This window comes from Nicotiana sylvestris, chromosome 9, assembly GCF_000393655.2.
Source record: "Nicotiana sylvestris chromosome 9, ASM39365v2, whole genome shotgun sequence".
In the NCBI taxonomy this organism is placed as follows: Eukaryota; Viridiplantae; Streptophyta; class Magnoliopsida; order Solanales; family Solanaceae; genus Nicotiana; species Nicotiana sylvestris.
The window spans coordinates 20,556,418-20,578,484 of record NC_091065.1 but is presented as its reverse complement, the minus strand read 5'-3'; the positions used below and the strand labels follow the sequence as shown (position 1 = coordinate 20,578,484).

Genomic DNA, 22,067 nt, shown 5'->3' with positions numbered 1-22,067 from the left:
TCGCAGGGTATCATACAGCCAGTGTACCTCCCTAAAAACTTGGGTACGTTCGGTCTCGGATTCAAACCCACAGCGGCAGATGTGAAAAGGGCTAGAAGGTTTAAACAGAAGGCATGGGCATTTCCGAAGCCTATCCCGCGTCTCTCCAAGTATTTTGTCAAGCCCGGTGCCAGGAAACGTCCAGTGTCACCAGTGCCAAGTCATATGGTTGACATTGATGAAGAAAGGTTCCAAAGGTTGTTTGATGATGTGAACATGGTAGAAGTCGGAGAAGGTTCTAGCAAAGCAGACGTGCAGTTCGTCGGGCCGAATGTAAAGCTTAACAATTGGAAGGCTACTTCTCTCCCTACTCGGAAGGAATCTTGGTAGTTTGTTTTGTTTTCCTTTCTATCTGGGTCATTCTAGGGTTGTGACCCAGATTTTTATTTTCCGCTTGTTGATGTACAAACCATGTTATCCTTTATTTTCAATGAAATGCAATTTTCCTTTTCCATCATTCCTGATAGTTTCAATTTTGTTTTATTTTCTTCTCTGTACAGTTATTTTTATACTGGTTTCAATGACATGACATGCATGAGGAATCTTCGGCCAAATCTTAAAAGTCAATCTAATTCTGAAATAATAATCCAAGAAATATAGTGTGGTGATGAATCACAATATGATGAGGATGGGAATTTGAGCAGATTATTAAGGAACTAAATCATTTTGAAGAAAAACCCAAGCCTAATCTGAATGAAACGGAAGCAATCAATCTAGGAGATCCAGATATATCAGAGAAACTAAGATAAGTGTCCATCTTGAACCGCAAATCAGGGAAGAAATAATTAAAGCATTGTTGGAATATAAGGATATTTTTGCATGGTCGTATGATGATATACCAGGCTTGAGTACCGATTTGGTGGTCCATAAATTTCCAATTGATCCAGCATTTCCTCCCGTCAAGCAGAAGTTGAGAAAGTTCAAAACTGACATGAGTGTAAAGATTAAAGAAGAAGTCACAAAGCAGCTTGATGCAAAGGTCATATGATTCATGTGGTATCCCACATGGTTAGCCAATGTTGTGCCTGTGCCAAAGAAAGATGGTAAGACCAGAGTGTGTGTTGATTACTGAAACCTCAACAAAGCAAGTCCAAAGGATAATTTCCCACTACCAAATATCTACATTTTGATTGATAATTGTGCCAAGCATGAGATTGGGTCTTTCGTGGACTGTTATGCGGGGTATCATCATATTTTAATGGATGCGGAAAAGACGGCATTCATCACGCCGTGGGGAATATATTGCTACCGGGTCATGCCTTTTGATTTGAAAAACGCGGGGGCAACTTACATAAGGGCAATCACTACCATATTCCATGTCATGATACACAAGGAGATTGAGGTTTACGTGGATGATGTGATCATAAAGTCCAGAAAGCAGTCTGACCACGTCAGAGATTTGAGAACGTTTTTTCAAAGGTTCCGCAGGTACAATCTTAAGCTCAACCCTGCAAAGTGTGCATTTGGTGTTCCATCTTGGAAACTGTTGGGTTTCATAGTTAGTCGGTGGGGCATTGAGTTGGATCCGTCAAAGATCAAAGCTATCTAGGAATTTCCATCGCCAAAGAACAAGACCGAGGTGATGAGTTTGCTAGGGAGGCTGAACTACATCAGCAGGTTTATTGCTCAACTCACAACAACTTATTAGACCATCTTTAAGCTTCTAAAGAAGGATGCGGAAGTCAAATGGACTGATGAGTTTTGATAAGATCAAAGAGTATTTGTCGAACCCACCTGTGTTTGTCCCGCCGGAGCCTGGGAGACCTTTGATTCTTTATTTGACAGTCCTAGATAATTCATTTGGTTATGTGTTGGGTCAACATGAGATCACTGGTAAGAAAGAGCAAGCCATCTACTATCTCAGCAAGAAGTTCACATCTTATGAGGTTAAGTATACTCCCCTTAAAAGGACATGTTGCGCCTTGACTTGGGTAGCACAGAAGTTGAAGCATTATCTGTCGTCTTACACTATTTACCTCATTTCTCGCCTGGATCCTTTAAAGTATATCTTTCAGAAGGCCACCACAAGGAGACTTGCGAAGTGGCGGATTTTGCTCATAGAGTTCGACATTATCTATGTGACTCGGACCGCGATGAAAGCCCAAGCATTGGCTGATCATTTGGCCGAGAACTCGGTCGATGAAGAATATGAACCATTGAGAACTTATTTTCCCGATGAGGAGGTGATGCATATTGACGAGGTGGAGCAGGTTGAAAAACCAGGTTGAAAACTTTTCTTTGAAGGGGCCTCTAACATGAAAGGTGTTGGAATAGGGGTCGTGCTTATTTTTGAGATAGGGCATCACTACCCTATTATAGCCCAGCTTCGTTTCTATAGTACCAACAACATGGCTGAGTACGAGGCATGCATTTTGGGATTGAGGCTAGCTGTAGATATGGGAGTTCAGGAAGTCTTGGTCTTGGGAGACTTGGAGCTTCTGGTGCACCAGATTCAAGGAGAATGGGAGACACGAGATTTAAAGCTTATATCGTATCGACAGTGTCTACATGATCTTTGTCAACGGTTTCAATCAATAGAATTCAGGCACATTCCAAGGATCCATAATGAGGTTGTCGATGCTTTGGCTACCTCGGCGTCAATGTTGCACCATCCGGACAAAGCTTATGTTGACCCTCTGCATATTCAAGTTCGTGATCAACATGCCTACTGTAATATGGTTGAGGAAGAACTTGATGGTGAACCGTGGTTCCATGACATCAGGGAATATATCAGGATAGGGGTATATCCGGTACAATCCACAGGTGATCAAAAGAGAACAATTCGGCGTTTGGCTAGTGGATTTTTCTTCAGCGGAGGAGTTTTGTACAAAAGAACCCCAAATCTTGGATTATTAAGATGCATAGATGCTCGACAAGCCACGACTATCATGACCGAAGTGCATTCCGGAGTCTGCAGGCCGCATATGAGTGGGTATGTTCTGGCAAGAAAAATTCTTCGAGCAGGATATTATTGGCCCACCATGGAGCGACATTGCATCAGTTTTGTTTGCAAGTGTCATCAATTCCAAGTACGTGGAGATTTGATCCATTCTCCACCATCTAAATTACACACAATGTCTGCACCTTGGCCCTTTGTTGGGGTATGAATGTCATCGGACCAATTAAGCCAGCAACATCCAATGGGCACAGTTCATTTTGGTGGCCATTGACTACTTCACTAAGTGGGTTGAAGCTAAAAGTTTCAAATCTGTGAGCAAGACGGCAGTGGTCGATTTTGTTCATTCAAATATCATTTGTCGGTTTGGAATCCCAAAGGTGATCATCAGGGATAATGGTGCTAATCTTAACAGTCATTTGATGAAAGAAGTATGTCAATAGTTCAAGATTACACATCGGAATTCCACTCCATATCGCCCCAAGGCAAATGGAGCTGTCGAGACGGCCAACAAGAACATAAAAAAGATACTTCGGAAAATGGTGCAAGGTTCCAGGCAATGACATGAGAAGTTGCCTTTTTCTTTGCTAGGTTATCGCACTTCAGTAGGTGCAACTCCTTATTTGTTGGTATATGGTACTGAAGCAGTGATACTCGTGGAAGTTGAAATTCCATCTCTTCAGATTATTGCTGAAGCCGAAATTGATGATGATGAGTGGGTCAAAACCCGTTTGGAGCAATTAAGTCTGATTGACGAGAAAAGACTGGCAACAGTGTGCCAGTTGTATCAAAAGAGAATGGCAAGAGCATACAACAAGAAGGTACGTTCTCGGAAATTTGAAGTGGGTCAGCAAGTATTGAAACACATCCTTCCTCATCAGGTTGAAGCAAAAGGCAAGTTCGCCCCAAATTGTCAGGGGCCGTTCATTATAACAAGAGTGTTGTCCAATGGTGCTTTATATTTAACAGATATAGAAGGAAAATGTGTAGATATAGCTATCAATTCTAACGCAGTTAAAAGATATTATGTATGATCTCTTTGGTTTGTCTAACTGTTGTTTGTACTTGGTATATTTTGAAGATTGGAATGACGAAGGCATTTTATTCTGCTACACTTTATCCTTTGGTACACCTTTGAGCCTTATTTATTTCCTTTCATACCCTTTTTTGGAATCAGTAGCAAAATTCAGAAACACAAATGCAAAAGGTAAGTAAAGAAGAAAAAGAGAAAAAGAGATGAGAAAAGAGAAAGAAAAGAATGGAAAAGAGTGGAAAAAAAAAGAAAAGAAAAAGAGAAAAAAAAAAGAAAAAGAGAAAAAAGAGAAAAGAAAGGAAAAGAAAAAGAAAGGAGAAAAGTAACAACAACAAAGAAATTTCTATGTCATGAACTACGTTCAACCTGATTCCTTTTAAGGATACGTAGGCAGCCTCACGGTTCGGTTCCATCCAAATAAAATTCAAATGCCCCCAGGCAAAGTAAGGCCTTTGAGTTCCTCACTTCTGGGCCAAATTCTGAGCCTCATACAGCTTCAACATTCATTTGTCCCTGACCGAATAACCCAATGGGCTACTGCTGGCCCAAATTCCCTAGCTTTCGGGCAAAGACTAGTGGATTTGTAGCTCAGCAAACATAACCAGATCAAGAGTCGTAGAGCAACTCGACCTACAAGACCAAATCGTACCTGCATCTTGAGTTCTAAATGGCTTCAACATGGCGAGCGATATAACGAAGGGGGAAATAATCCTACTAGTGAATGTGGTCGGGACCATCCAAGATACAAAATTCCTTGTCATCGAAGGCGATATGAGGTATAATATGCTGCTCGGGAGGCCCTGGATCCACAACATGATGGCAGTACCTTCAACCTTTCATCAGATGATGAAATTCCCAACAGTGGATGGTGTGAACACGATTTACAGAGAACAACACGCTGCAAAGGAAATGTTTGCAGTCGACCGAATCATCGCCCCCAGCCTCGACCGAATCGGAGGAATAAGTAATCGAAGAAGAATAAGAGGATTTTCTTACTCCTCGAACTTTCGTTGTTCCCGAAGAGTCAGATGCAACCAAGTCAATGGTCGAGGAACTGGAACAGGTCATACTGATCAAGTACATGCCCGACAAAAAGGTATACCTAGAATGAGGTTAACCCCCGAACTCAGGAAAAAACTCATTCAATTTCTTATCGATAACATGGATTGTTTTGTTTTGTCCCATTTAGACATGACAGGGATCCCACCAGAAATAACAACACACCAGCTAAGCATTGACCCCAAGTTCAGACCAGTAAAACAAAAAAGAAGGCCCCAGTCCGAGGTGAAGCGTGCATTCATAAAGGATGAGGTAACTAAACTTCTTAAAATAGGGTCCATTCGAGAGGTAAAATACCCCGAGTGGTTAGCCAACGTAGTTGTAGTCCCAAAAAAAGGGAACAAACTTAGAATGTAGCATAGATTATAAGGATTTAAATAAGGCATGCCCTAAAGACTCCTTTCCACTGTCTAACATCGATCGCATGATCGATACCACGGCCGACCATGAGATCCTTACCTTTCTCGACGCCTACTCCGGGTACAATTAAATTTAGATGAACCCGGAGGACCAAGAGAAGACAGCGTTTATCACTAAGTTTGGAATATATTGTTACAATGTAATGCCCTTCGGGCTAAAAAATGCTGGATCCATATACCAACACTTAGTTAACAGAATGTTCGAGGAACAAATAGGTAAATCAATGGAAGTTTACATTGACGATATGTTGGTCAAGTCCCTGCGCGCAGAGGACCATTTAACTCATTTGTAGGAAACATTCAAAATCTTGAGTAAGTACAACATAAAGCTTAACCCAAAAAAAAGTGCCTTCGGGGTCGGTTCGGGAAAGTTCCTCGACTTCATGGTATCAAATCGAGGGATCGAAATCAACCCCAACAAGATCAAGGCCATCGAAAATATCACTATTGTAGATAGTGTGAAAGCCGTATACGCTTTTGGTCGATTCATTTCGAGGTCATCGGATCGAAGTCAAAGGTTCTTTTAATTATATTTCATGTTTGCTCAAATATATATATATATATATATGCAAATAGAGAAAACATCTTTACTGTATTGTGACTTAATAAAATATGCCAGTATAACATGGACATGAATGGGTTCATTCCGCCAACACATGAGGAACGAAAAATAACTACTGGAAACAAAAGTAATAACCCAAACAAATGATTGAAATCTTTATAATTAAACTAGTATTAGTACCCGCGCAGATGCGCGAATACTAATCATATCAAATATTTAAGTTATTTGAATTGTATATAAATAATCTTTAAATTTACACTTTCTCAATAAATATAGATAATCATTGGATATTAACTACATAAAAAAATTAACCATTTCTTCTATTTTTCTTTTTGATATCATTCTTGCCGGTGTCATTGGATCCTAAAAATAGTTAGGAAGCAAAATAATAACTCGAATTTATGGCAAAACAATCAAATGTTGAGACAATGAATCACTCTTTAGATAAAACTTAACTCTTTTACTACTACTTCAACTCTTATTTGGTGTGTTATATTTCTTAAAAATATTTCTTTCTTAAAATTTAAACCTTCTAAGTAATTATAGATAATCGTCAGATATTAATTAAGAAACACTACATGAAAAAAGAGTAATATTTTCTCAATTCTCGTAGTAATAATTTTATTTTTGCATTATTCTCATAGGTGTCATTGGAACCTAAAAATAGCTACAAAGTGAAATAATAACTTATATTTATGGCAAATGATATATATAAACGATTCTTTGATTACGGTGTGACTCTTATACTACGATTTGAACTCTTATTTGGTATTATCTTATCTTTCAAAAAATATTTCTATTTTGAAATTTCAATTTCTAAAACTTTATATATATTATAATAATAATTATCTTTATAATGATGCAAGTGAAAATATTATCGTTCATTTAAAATTTACTTTAATCGGCTATCTAAAAACATAAATGATTCTTTGGCCGGATTTATTTCAGTATGACTCCACTTTAAGTTTATCGATATCTCTAGCCCCAGAATTTAAATTTTTAATACTCTATATATACACAAAATTTGTTCTTTGGATCATTAAATGTTAAATTAGTTGATTATTATTATAAAATATTGTATATATTGTCTTAAAATTGTCAAGTAGTTTATTTTTCGACACCATACTTGGCTTAACCTCAATGCAAACTACTCAAATTGCATTCCAATTCGAATTCGAATATCATATCAGTTTGTTAGTAATAATGATTTTTTAATAACGACACATAATGTAAATTAAAAAAATATTCTAAGATATCCTTATCTTATAATATATGTATTTGAGTTGGAAAAAAAAATATTTGAAATTAATGAGATTAACTTTCAAATCTTTTATACTTAATAAAAATGAAACATAAGAAGAAACTTGTTGTCATCTTTTATTTCTCGTTTTTAGATCTTTCTAATATTTATTTTCTTTTATCTTATTTTTTATGTGATTATTTCTTTTGTTACAAAAAATTAATTTATTTCACTATAAAAGGATGAGTTTTAATAAAAATTATATACATATGAACTTTAATTATATTGTTAGTCTTTGGTTGAAATTATTTCATATTTTTCTTTTGGCTTTATCTAATCAGCCTAAATAGGTGCTCACCCGACCACTTAAATTAAAAAATTGAATGATGTTTAATTTATATATAATCCATATATAATATACATGTAATCGTGTGTTATCGGTATATCATCTATTTATATTATCTATAAAAAGTAAATAATAAATATGGCCGGATATTATGTAAATATTCCATAAGATTTTAGTTTTTTGAATTTATCCATGATATAACTTCTATTATAATAATTTTAGAACTCTCTACTAATGTTCAAAAATATCTTATCTTTTTATTATCTTTGAATTAAAAAAGTAAAGAGTTTTTCCGAAATAATTTGTTTACATTTTAAAAAAAGATATTTCATATCATACCAATTTTTTCTTTATATATACTCTTTGTTACACTTAAAAGTCGTTATAGAAACTATCAATTAAAAACCAATTTATTTCTTGTTGAGTTTGAAAAAAAAAATCATTCATATAATCTAATGATTCAAAACTAAAATTCTTCAACGAAAAAAATATTATACCCTTGCAATATTGGCCTGACTATAGCTAAATGAACGGGTTTCAACTTATACTCTTCAATTCCTTGAATGTGCTAAATTTAAATTAATGATAGCAATTGTATAGCCAAAGTTTTGTTATTTGTTTGATGTTCATTTATGCAAATTGACTCTTTAAACAAATATTTTTCAAGAAGAAAAAAGAAACAACTTTTTTTTATATTGACTAATTTTATGATGTTTCTTTCTCCAGCATGTATGTTTACTTTATTATATATGTAAGTAAACTTTTATTTGATTTTGTAAACTCTTTTTTGTTATTTAGATAAACATAGACGTGTACCCTATATATTACATTTATTTTTAAAAAAAAATATTTTATTCAAATCTAGCTACAGTGTTTCAAAGAACTATACTTATAGGATTTTAAATATGAAAGAGTTTTATAGTTATATGGAGTAGTTTTTTTTTCTAGAGGCGAAGTAGTATTTAAATAATTAGAAAAAATAACAAAAGTTCCTAAATTTTATTTTTAATTTAAATTCGTGTTTTAGAACTTTATCTATAAATTCAAAATTATCTTTTAATTCAAATTCCGCGTAGGAAATGTATCCGTTGGATACTTTGACCAAATCCAAAGGTGGGTTGGGACATTGGAAATAGATTTTGGCTTTTTTTAATAACAATTGAACTTTTTTTTTTCTAAAAAAATTGCCTTAATTCGGATTTTAGCCCCTTTTTTACTTAAAATTAATTTAATTAAACTTTGCTAATCTTAATAATTTATAATAAAATATATTTATATTATTTTATAGTTACAGAATTAATAATTCATATATACGCATGTATTTATAATAATTTTTAAGTCTCTAAATTGTATAAATATGTCAAAAATTATGTAGATAACAAGGTGACTAATTGATAAAGAAATAATGGTGACATGATTACAACTATACTAAAAATAAATTTTACTAAACATATATTTGAAAAATAGATCAAATATATTTTATTAATTATTATTGATTAGGAAGCATAGAAAATTAAATTGCAAAAAGGAAGGGCCAAAATTGGTTGTCAATAACTACATTACTTCTCCATGAACAAATGAACATCGGAAGGTAATATTTTAATCCTAAAATTCATGTAAGAGTTGCAACCAAAACTAAATAAATGTACACTTTTTGCAGAATACTTGGCACTACTATGATTGTGTTAGCCTTTAAACTATTCTTTGGGGCAAAAGTAAGGATAACAGATATCCGACAATAGAGGAACTAGCACCAACAAGAGAGCCTGAGAGAAGATTTCGGGGCTTACAAAGATTGCATGGGCTCATAGGATTGCCCTTGGGGAATTTAAAGGGTACAGAATGAAAATCAACCAACAACTTAATAATTATCCCCGGAATTTTTTCTAGGCATTTGTAACGGCCCGACTTGTCATTTTAAGAATTTACGCCTTGTTCAGTGACTAAAGGTCTCGAGAAGCTTCGTAATATGTATTATGACCCGCGTGTGTGGTCGAGTTTGGTTTCCGGAAGATTCAGAATTAAATTTGAAGAACAATACTCATTTTTGAAGCTTAAATGAAAAGAGTTGACTAGAGAGTTGACTTTGGAGCAACGACCCTGGAATAGAATATTGTCAATAGCTTCATATGATGATTTCGGACTTATGCGTGTGTCCGGATTTGGATTTGGAAGTCCATAGGATAATTCGATGCATTTTGGCGAAAATTGAAAAATAGAGGATTTTTGGGGAAATTCGACCGAAGGTTGGAAATTTTGATAACGAGGTCGGATTTCGATTTCGAAAATTGAAACAGCTCCGTTATATCATTTATGACTCACATGCAAAACTTGAAGTCATTCCAGATTAATTTGATATGTTTCGGCGCAAAATATAGAAGTTGGACGATTTCAAAACTTATAATTCGATTCATGGGGCGATTCGAAATTTTAGTGTTGTTTAACGTGGTTTAAAGCCTCGACTAAGTTTGTACCATATTTTGAGATATGTTGGCATATTTGGTTAAAGTTCTTAGGGTCTCGGGTGGATTTCGGAAAGTTAACAGAGTTGATTTTGGACTTGAAGAACTGTTGAAATTTCTATTGTTTCTGGGCAGCAGCTGTAGGAATCGCACCTGCGGAATTTAGGGCACAGGTGCGACATCATAGAAGCATGAAACTCGTCGCAGAAGTGGCCATAAAGGGGTTTGGGCAGTGTCGGGCATTCATCGCAGGAGCGGAGCAATGGAACGCACCTGCGTCATCGCAGGTGCGATGTTGGCAACGCAGAAGCAAAGCTGGGAGCTTGATGGCTTTCTCGCATAAGCGAAAATTCTTTCACACCTGCGACACTGTAGGTGCGTGAAATGTGATCACAGAAAAGGAGGCAATGCAGAAGCGTGAACAGTGCTCACAGAAGCGAGCTCGCAGGCGCGATAAATCAGTACGCAGGTGCGCAACTGAGCAGAAACATAAGGACTAAAAAAATGGCCATTTTGCCATTTTCGATTGGGACTTTGAGAGTTTATATCTCGCAATCTATAAAGAATTTGAAGATGATCCAAAAATAAAAATTGTACCCCTTTGTGTCTAATTTTTGGAAATGCAAACCGTTTGGGATTTGGAATTGTGTAAAAAAAGTTATGGTTGATAAACTATAGCTGTCTGCGGAAGAGCTTTGAAATTGCGAAGAACAAATTTCTATGCTGACTTTGGGAGCTTATGTCTCGCTATCTATAAAGAAATGAAGATGAGTAACACATAAAAATTATAGCCCTTGGTGTCTAGTTTCAAGAAAGTTAAACCATTCATCATTTGGACATCTGTACAAAAAGTTATGATTGATTTACTGAAGCCTAGTGCTACAGTTTTCACTGCAATTTCTGGTTGGAAAAAGTTGAAGTAGGTCGCATTTTAAAGATGCGACCTACCTGGACAGAAGCTATATTTTGGGATTTCGATCATTTTAGCATATTTGGAGCTATAGAGCTCGGATTGAAGCGATTTTTAGGTGATTTTCACCATATGGATTGGGGTAAGTGTTCTATATCCAAAAGTGATTATACTTCATGATTCCATGATTATTTTCATCAATTATTAGTGAATCAAATTGAAGAAATTTGTAAAACTTTTCAAAAACAAAAATTTAAGATTTGGGTCGATTTGTTATCGGAATTTAATAAAATTGGTATAGTTGAACTCGTATCGGAATGGGTGTTCGGATTTAGCAAAAATTATGTCGGGTTCCGAGAGGCGGGTCCCGTGTTGACTTTTGGTTGACTTTTTAAGGTAATTTTAAGTTGACATTTTATTATCCGAAATTATTTCCGATGAATTTTAATGAAATTATACAATTAATTTGGATAGATTTGAACTGTCTGGAGGTCAATTTAAACAAGAAGACTATTTTGGAATATCGGCCTAACTCCGTAAAGGTAAGTATCTTGTCTAACCTTGTGTGGGAGAATTTTTCCTTAGGCATTGAGTCTTATGTGGAAGTTGTGTGATTGAAAATCATGTACGCGAGGTGACGAGTACGTACTTGGTTTATATGTGCAAATTATGTCAGTTAAAAATTCGTAGACACCCTTATGTCTTAAATTAAAAATTTATGGGACTTACTAAATCTCTTATTTGTCATGCCTCATTCCTTATTTGCCGAGGTTATTTTGATATGATACTTTGGTGTGATTGCTACTTGACTTTTATGTGAACTCTGTGTTTGTTTGTGTTACCATTTTTATGAAAAATACTTTCATTCTTGATTTTTATCTATAGATAATTTAAATGGAAAATTTAGTTAATAAGGTGAATAAATCTATTTATTTCATGAAGTTGTGATATTTGAGCATTTGTAATGCAATTTGTGAATGATGTGATAATTGAGCACTTGAGGTGTAAATTGAGATATGTTGTAATATTTGAAACACTTGTAGTACATTTAGTGAATGATGTGATAATTGAGCACTTGAGGTATAACTTGTGAAATATTGTGATATTTGTACACTTGTAGTGCCCCTGTCTTGCATATTTATTTTTTGGGACTACGAGGCAGTACCTTGGAAGAACCCCCTGTCTTACATATTTACTATTGGGACTACGAGGTGGTACGTTGGGAGATCCCCATGTCTTGCATATTTACTATTGGGACTATGAGGTTGTACCTTGGGAGATCCCCCTGTGTTGCATATTTACTATTGGGACTACAAGGCGGTACCTCGGGAGATCCCTCTGTCTTGCATATTTACTATTGGGACTACAAGGCGGCACCTTGGGAGATCCCCTGTCTAGCATATTTACTTTTGGGACTACGAGACAGTATCTCGGGAGTGCCCTTTGTTGATATTTCTCTATGGTTGCACTTGTCCCTCGCTAATTTGTATTTCTGTTATATGTAAATTCTTGTCTTCTTCCGTGTGTACTCATTGACTTTATTATTATTATATGTTTTGTGCTCCTTGTTATGTTGTGTTGGCTTTAGCTTTTTAGTACGAGACTCGGAAGATTTATATTTCTAATTTTACTGTTTTTCGGATTGAGATGTTTTAAATAAATATTACTACTATGTTCTAAATTAATAATTTTTACATCCAAATCAGTATTTTATCTGAAGCTTTAATTTAAGTGCAATGTGATCTTCTTCACTCAAACTATTTTTAAAGTAAATTGATCGTGCAGATATTTATATATTGATATTTTTGTCACGTAAGTTTGTCTGTGCAGTTGTTAAAGAAATATGGGCACAAGGTGCCGTAAAAATATAAAAGTGGGCTGAGATCTATATTGTATGATTATGAAGTGAGCCGTCACAGGGTGACTTTTAATTAAAAGAATTATATTCAAAATATTATTTCAGGGAATTATAATTGAAGGATATTTACCTGAAAGGGTTATATTCTAAGGAGTTTTATTGAAATACTTATCTTTGAAAGACGTATATTTGAGGGACTTGATTGATTGGTTGTATTTGTGTTTCCTATTCGTTTGACCAATATTTATGGTGTTCTTGTTTCCTTATTGTTTATATCCTTGATTGATTCTTGTTGTCATCCTTGCTATTTGTTTTTATTATTATTATATACTGCTACACTGCACATGTTAATTAATTAGTGAGTGCCTTAATTGTATCTCGTCACTACTACACCGAAGTTAGTCTTGGTACTTAATGAGTACCGACTGTGGTATACTCATACTACACTTCTGTACATTTTTGTACAGAGCTAGGTTTTGGAGATATCGGACTCGGACAGAGTTAGAGTGTAATTGCAAGGATTCAAGGTAGAGCTGCTTGGTCGTCGTAGTCCCTTGGAGTCTTTCCATTTTATCGTATTGTCCATTATTATTCGAGTAGTATTGTATATTTGATTTTCTTGAGATCATTTTATGTTTTCAGTTAGAGTTCGTGACTCAGTATTACCAGTTTTGGGAGATTGTATATTTATTTCCATTGTTGATTTCGATTATTAAAAAATTGAATTGTTACTATAACCAGCTTACTTAGTCTTAGAGACTAAGTGCCATCACGACTCATGTGGTGGGATTTTGGGTCATGACAGCTCTCCTCATCTGGGTCTTCTTTGGGATCATCTCCAAATCCTTCCTTGACATCCTCATGATGATACTCCAACTCCTCTTCCGGATCATCCTCCCCTTCTTCTTTGGATTCAACCTTTATGTACTCGACTATCTGATTGTCATCATAAGGCGGTGGTAGCATATGATCAACCAATTCTAGGACTACATGTTGGTGCATGGTAGAGGTGACAAGGTAGCTAGGTAGAATTTCGTGGTATACTTGCAAAGCTGCTCTCGAATCTTCCAACCCGGCTAACCCTTTCCGACTAGGCCTAACTGTCTCAGGACTTTCAGCAGTGCATATAGTTGAATTCCTTCCAAATCCATCAGCTTAATGAATTTTTTCTCGGGCCCCCTCACTATTGCTCTGTCGCTTAAAGAAAGCTTCCAGTGATGAAGTCTCCAGTTAAGTGAGTCAAAAGTTCATGCTATTCTTCTTGACCATGGGGTGTGGCCTAGTGCCTCATTCTCTCTTCATGATCGCGGATCATATTGATGGTGCCGACGAAGTAATCGATGGTCGACTCTCTTTGAAAGATATGCTCCATAGCCCATATTTGCAACAGTAGGTTGCAACCTTTAAAGTAGTTATTTCCCCTCGAACATGCTAATAGTGCCCTGAATATCTCTGCCAATAGCATGGGGACAAGAGTGACCCACAAATTCCCCCGGAATGTGGCCAAGACAAAAGGTAGCATATTGATGTTGATCCACCACTTCCGTTGTGGAAAAACCAGAAGTCCCAACAATGCCAAAGAGAAGGTCAAAGGGCGTAGGTTCTCCCACGTTTTCCTGTCATGCTGAAATTCTTAATGATGCAGATCATACCTTTCTAGATGTCCAAATCTAGCGAATGGAAACTCAATAAAGCTGGTAACTTCCGCGAGCATTGGTGTTAGCTCATAGTCGACAAACTTGAAAACCGCTTTGGTTGGATCCCAGAATTATATCAACAACCTAGTAAGCACTCTGTCACCACATACATTCATCAATGCATGCGCTCCAAGATGTGTCCTAATTCCATTTGCATGTGCTCGTCGAATGTTTCTCCACCATTATTTCAGCTTTTGGGGCGCTCCCATGACAATGCTAATTTCAGGAATGTTCTAGTTAATTTTCATCTAAAAGGGAGAAAAGACTAGGTAAGTGTTTTGCTCCGAATCCTTGGTGCCTTAATCTGGATTAATTTGTCATTTCACATAAGGCATGTCGTTAGGTGCATGACCCAGTGACATTAGAAAGGCTTTCCTACTTGTGAATCAATGCCAAGGATCGACTCGCCTAGGGTGTATGCAACATGACCTATATTGTGAGTCACGTGCTCTCAATCCAGTCCATCGCAAAGAAAGCATATACTAAACCACATGTATACAAACAACGGATAATAAATCACATACTCATGGACTGAGGAAAATAGTACACTAAGGTATATGCATGTACAAGTTGTACAACTACAACTCATATTAGGCGGGTACGTCATACAATAATGTGTATCCTGTTCAAACAGGATATCAAAGCCTATACATGGTCTCTACCATGATTCAAGAAGTTCATGTAGTCATACAAATTAAACATGAATCATAGAAAGTACACAGTCCGAACAAGGCCTAATAGAAGCCTAAAGTATAATCCGTCCAAATCATATATAGCACCCACATATACACTGGTTACCTCGCATATACATGGCTTTCACACATTCCAATTAACCAAATAAAGTCAATCCTAATGATTATTCCCTCACAACAAGATTAGGTAAGATACTAACCTCAAACGAGTAAAATTAGTACTCCAAGAACGCCTTTCATTTAGGAATCACCTCCAATCGGCTTGAATAAAGCCCAAAAATAACTAATTAACGTCAAACAAAGGCATATGAAGCAATTTCATACAATAAAACTTTAATCTTTAATCAATTTTTAAAAAGTCAACATGGCTCACATGGTCAAAACCTGAGTTAAGGCGTAGATACCGACTACCCATAACCCCCAGGAGTCTAAATATGTGTTTGATTCTCAAATCCAAGTCCAAATCATATCTCAAAACTTCAATTTTTACTTTTTAAAGTTGTAAGAAAAACCCCCAAATAAACCTAAAAGTTCCATATTTTAGGTATTAATAATCCAGATAGATTCTTGAAATAATTTCATAAATGAGCAGAAATCACTGACCCCAAAGTCTTGCATGAAAAAACTCCAAGCAAAATCACCCCATCTCCAAATCTAGAGTCTAAAATATGAGGGAATGAGCCAAAAATCCCGAAATATAACACTTAAGTGGCCTGCCTATCGATTTTGCATCTGCGAGCTCACTTCTGTGACAAAATACTCGTATATGTGAGACTGCTCCCCTAGCCAACCTCGCACTTGTGACAATACCATCGCTTCTGCAGAGCTGCAAGAGCGCAAAACCTATTGCAGGAACACTATCGCTTCTGCGAGGCACCCTCCACAGGAGCGGTCTCCAAAATCCAAGCCTTCGTTCGCTTATACGCCCTAACCACCACAGGTGCAACATCACACTTGTGCACCAAACTCTGCAGGTGTGACACCCCAGCACTGACAACACCAACTAACTCAAAAAGTACTGGATCATCCCGAAACACACCCGAGTTTCCCGGGATCCCGTCCACTCATACCAATAGTTCCATAAATACAATCTGGACCTTTCCAAACATATACAATAACATCACTAATCGAAGATCAAAACACAAGTTACACATGTCTTAAGTATAAGAACTTCTAAGTTTTCAACCAAGCATCCGATTCAAGCCTAAACAATCCGGATCACAACCAAAATTTGTACATAAGTTTCAAATAACAAAACTAACCTATTTCAATTTTAGAACAACATACGGAGTCTGATATTATCAAAGTCAACTATTAGTCAAACTCAATAACTCTCAAATTTTGCAAATTGCCAACAGTTTCATCAGACCTTCACCTTGGGATGCTCCTGTTATATTTGTGAAGAAGAAAGACGGCTCTGTGAGGATGTGTATTGACTACAGACAGCTGAACAAGGTTACTATCAAGAACAAGTACTCATTACCATGTATTGATGATTTGTTTAATCAGTTTTATGGTGCTATGGTATTCTCAAAGATTGACTTGAGGTCGGGGTACCATCAGTTGAAGATTCGGGCTTCAGATATTCTGAAGATGGCTTTCAGGACCCGCTATGGCCACTATGAGTTTCTGGTAATGTCTTTTGGACTGACCAATGCCCCAACAACCTTTTTGCACTTGATGAATAACATGTTCCAGCCATATCTTGATTCCTTCATCATGTTCATTGATGACATATTGGTGTATTCTCGCAGCCGGGAAGATCGTGCTCTAGACTTTGAGGGAGAAGAAGGTATATGCTAAATTTTTTAATTGTGAGTTTTGGCTTGGTTCGGTGGCATTCTTGGGCCACGTGGTATCCAGTTAGGGGATTAAGATGGGCCCAAAGAAGATTGGGGCAGTTCAGAGTTAGCCCAAGCCATCTACCGCTACTGCGATTCGGAGCTTTCACCATTAGCGCAAGACATATTTGGAACTTTTTAATTATTAATGGGTATATTTGAGATTAAAAAAATAAGGTCGAGAGCTTCATTGAGATAATAGGTTAACGAAGGACATATATAAGCGAAATAAATGTATGGACATTTTTTTGCCCTTTTTCGGGACTAAAATTTTCTTTTTATTCGTTATTCTAATTAAGGGTTGTGATAATAACTCTAATATGGTCCGATCTTTAGACTTTTTTGCCTCAAAATGAAATCTTGTACTTAAAATAGCCCTGCAATAGATAAACAAAACTTATCTTGATGAATAACGAGTCTTAGGTGAAAACTTCTCATTTGTCTTAAGCTCTAGGCTAGAATGGGAGAAAAATGAAAAATATCTGCTAGGAAGGGTGTTTATAGTATTCTAATCAAATTAGCTGGTATAAGGTAAAACATATCGAAGGAAAATTTCTAGGACAAAATTACATTGGCGTGAAATCACATAATGTTGGTGCACGGGCACACTTCAAGCCATTTCCTAGTTTAATGAGTGAGGCAATTTCTGAGTGTGTGTTTGGTCGGGAGCATGTTGTGCGACTACACTTATCAAAATCAATAATTTTTTCTTAAAAACATAGACAACTTGCTTAAAATGACGCCCTCTTCAGCTTTAATTAAAAGAAACTTTGCTGCTTTTAGACGAGAGAAAGGAGACCCCTAACCTTTTCTATTTATAAATAAATAATGCTTCTTATTTTAATCACGTAAATTTTGTAGTTAATTTCTAAAACATACTATCATGTACAGAAAATCTTTTGGTCCCTCAGTTAGCTATTGTCATGCGGTTGTGCAATATATTGATTGTACTTCTATTCATTTTTCTTCCTGGTGTGCTAGATAAAACTCGGTCGTGAGTATGCAGTCAAACTACCTGTGTGTGATCACGCTTCCCATAAGAAGGAGAAATTATAGTTTCCTACAGCTATGCGACTGCATATACAAAATACTTTTTGCCTCTCTCTCTCTCTCAAATAAAGTCTATCATTTTAACTTTGAGGCTCCATCCCCATTATCTAACGAGCGAAAGACCTGTTAACGCTTTAGTTATATCAAAATTCTTTGAAAAATCACCAAACACACAAATAACCATACATAGACCAACAACACGTGTTTTTCTCTTCTTACAACTCAAAAAAATTAAGTTAGGTTACATTACTAAACACATAGTAGGGTTGATGTAAAAATAACAAGAACGTACCATTCATGAGTCCGTAATTTATTTGAGGAGGTCTTTATTTTCGGCTGAAAAGTACAGGCACAAATCTAAACTATTTAACATAGTTTAAGGATAACCACGATGCATGTTATTTGCAGATGATATAGTACTGATTGACGAGATGCAAGACGGAATTAAGACTAGACTGGAGGTTTAGAAACAAATTCTGGAGTACGTCTAAAGGTTCAGCTTGAGCAGGACTAAGACAAAATACTTGGAGTATAATTTTAGTGACTTTACTAGGAGGCTAACATGGAAGTGAGGTCGGATTTAGAAGTCCTCCCATAAGAGAGATAGTTTCAAGTATCTTGGGATAATAATCCAAGGCAGTGGGAGATCGACAATGATGTCACACATTGTATTGGAGTGGGATGGATGAAATAGAGGCTGGCATTCTGAGTCTTGTGTAATAAGAACGTGCCACCAAGATATTATACCTCATACTTCTATGATGTTGTATATTGTTTAAATGACTTGATGCCACGACCCAAGTTCTCCCTCCGTAAATTGTCGTGACGGCACATAGTCTCTACGACTAGGTAAGCCTAACAAATTGCGGAAAAAGGAAATGAAATACGAAACTAGCAAGTTGCGGGTAAAACATAATAAAAGAGTTTAAAATGTCGCTCGGCATATATAATACACACTCTCAAAACTGAATGTAAAACTCCCAAAACCCAAAATCTCATGAAATCACAAGCTATAGAAGAACTACATAGTGTTCTAACTCCAGAATGTCTAATCAAAAGTAAATACATGAAGTCTAAAGCTAAAGGGAAGAATAGAGAGGGACTTCTAGATCTGCGGACACGGCAGATATACCTCGAAATCTCTGGTATCGCCTACCTCACTGATAGAACGACTGAGCAGAAGAACCTGGATCTGCACATAAAAAATATATGCAGGAAAGGGCATGAGTACACCACAGCGGTACCCAGTAAGTGTCAAGTCTAACCTCGATCGAGTAATGACGAGGAATGTCAGGGCCATACTGGTATATATATATATATATATATATATATATATATATATATATATATATATAACAAGTTAAAACAATATGAAGCGCAGTAATATAATTAAAAATACTAACAGTCGATAAAGAGTAAAATGACAGACAGAATATACTCAGTACACAAAGATAGCAACAGGGGATCTCCCAGGATATCGTCCCGTAGTCCCAAACAAAAATGTGCAGAGGATCTCCCAGGATATTACCCCGTAGTCCGAAAATCTCCCGGAATACCAATCTGAGATCTCCCAGGATATCGTCTCGTAGTCCCAAATGTAAACGTACAGAGGGATCTCCCGGAATACCAATATGAGATCTCCCGGGATATCGTCTCGTAGTCCCAAATGTAAATGTACAGAGGGATCTCCCAGAATACCGATATGTAGTCCCAAAGTATACACACAGTAGTCTCAAGAAAGAATCTACAATTCTATTCGAGAATAAACATGAATTCTACTCTAAATATGTTGCACAGAATTTAGATCACATAAGCATGTTTTTCCTAAACTAAACAAGAGGCTTCAAGTACAAGTATTGCTCAATTACAAGAAAACATAGATATTTACTTAATGAAAATGGGATTTTTCAAAAATTAGCACATGTACGCACTCGTCACCTCACGTACACAACATTCATATAACAATAGTACCAAAATCCTCAGGGGAGTTCCCCCACACAAGGTTAGGCAAGCCATTTACCTCAAACCGGCTCAAAATCAATCCAAAATCATGCTCTTGCCACAAGTATCCAACTCTGAGTGGCCTAAATCTAATCAAATAAATTTTTAACACACCTGGACATGAATTGGGCTATGAAATCTTGGGCATTTGAGACTACTGAAGGCCTGGTACACTAGGATTTGTTTTGGGCCTACTTCAGGCTCCCTATAGCTTAATTTCTATTCAATTTATGTAATTTTTTATTCGATCATTGGTTTGTAATAATTATTTGTAAATAGATATTGGGGTGACTAGTAAAAAGGGAGGGTAGCTGTATACTGTGGGTAAAGATGGGTAGATAACATGCCTATAGGGTTCATTTTGTTCAAATGTGTTTGTTAGATAACATACTCATAGGGTTCATTTTGTTCAAATGTGTTTATTAGATAATATGCCTATAGGGGTTTCGCTTTGGTCAAATAAATTCTACTTGCTTCACCTTATATAATTAGACATCATGCCTATAGGATTAAAAATCAGCTTTAAGCATAGAAATCATGCCTATAGGATTTAAAATCAGCCTTAATCATAGAAATCATGCCTATAGGATCTAACCCAGTTTAATTAGAAATCATGCCTATAGGTTCTGAATCAGTTAATCAATTATCTTACTCGTTTCTTTAATAGTCCTCAACGTTGTGTTAACTAATTAATAGAAAGCATGCCTATACAATAAAGGACTTCAAAAAATGTCTTTTTCAGAAATGTGACTACATATACGCACTTAGGCAAGCCTTAGGGCGTTAAAATTAAAACCAGCATTGTTTATATGTGAAGTTATATAGGTTTAACAAGCTGAAAAACCAGTAGGCAAACTGGCTAGGATCCTGCTACTTCCCTAAAAAATAAACGCTGCATGTTCTGTTTTGTGATATCGTAAGATTTCTGAACTTCTTTTGAAAAAGTTGTGTTTTAGACGTGTTGTTTGACTGCCTATATACATGCGGAGGTAAAATGTGAGCCTTCTAAGTGTATGTCCTTATTTGTTTGTCCTATATGTTATTTGCATGTCGTCTAGATTTTTCCTTTTTTATAAACCTTAGGTTGTCTAGAACTGTCCAGATTTAGGGGGTCCCAAATTCCTCCAGGACCATAAGAAAGGGATGGGTAGCAGCACGCTTAGAGATTGTTAATTAAACTCGCTCATATAACCATTAAAGGGTGGTAATGGGTAGTAAAAGGATATGATGACTGCGCGCTAATGTCACGTGTAGCCCCTCATTGAGGAGTGATTACCGGACATTGCATGGGTATGATCTTGTAGGCTAATCCACCTAAGACTCCCCTTTCCCAATTCCATGTGTTTAAATTTTATAAACTTTCTTCTCTTTACATATACATGTGCAAATTGTACAAATCTCTCTCTTGCTCCCATTACCTGAATCGTACCTGTATTTAGAATATGAAAACATGCCTTTATTTGCAAATATGTGTTGAAACTGTTTACTTGTTCAAAATGACTGATTCATATAAGTTTGGCTGGGACCCACCGTTGTGGACCGCGAGGGGTTCCTAACACCTTCCTCTCAAGGTTATTTTGATCCCTTACCATAATCTCTGGTAATGCAACTAGTTACATGAGTTAATTACTTTAGGTACCCTAACGCACCATAATCCGTTAGGTGGCGACTCTTCAAACACCCAATTCCCAAAAGGAAACGAGGCGATTCCCTATGAGTGTCGAAACCCAGACTTTCTCCGCGAGGAAGAAAAAAGGGGCGTGACAGCATGGCGACTCTGTTGGGGATGTTCTAGGCTCTTGCCATAATGAACTTATTTTTATGAATCAGTTTAAGTATGATCTATCCCACGTACCCTTTCCCCTTATTTGCATTTAACTGTTTATTTTTTAAGCATTTATGATTTCTTTATTTTCCTGAAACTGACTTGTTTCTTTGTTTTCTTATTCTGTAACTGTCAGT

General features: G+C 36.4%; 1 protein-coding gene across 1 annotated transcript; it reads left to right on the top strand.

Moving 5' to 3' along the window:
• Positions 1–1,712: 1,712 nt before the first annotated feature.
• LOC138877314 (uncharacterized) lies at positions 1,713–3,969 on the top strand. Its single transcript, XM_070156913.1, has 2 exons — positions 1,713–1,872; positions 3,527–3,969. Exons 1-2 carry the CDS (start codon positions 1,713–1,715, stop codon positions 3,967–3,969), a joined length of 603 nt encoding a protein of 200 aa, XP_070013014.1.
• The last annotated feature ends 18,098 nt before the right edge of the window (positions 3,970–22,067 follow it).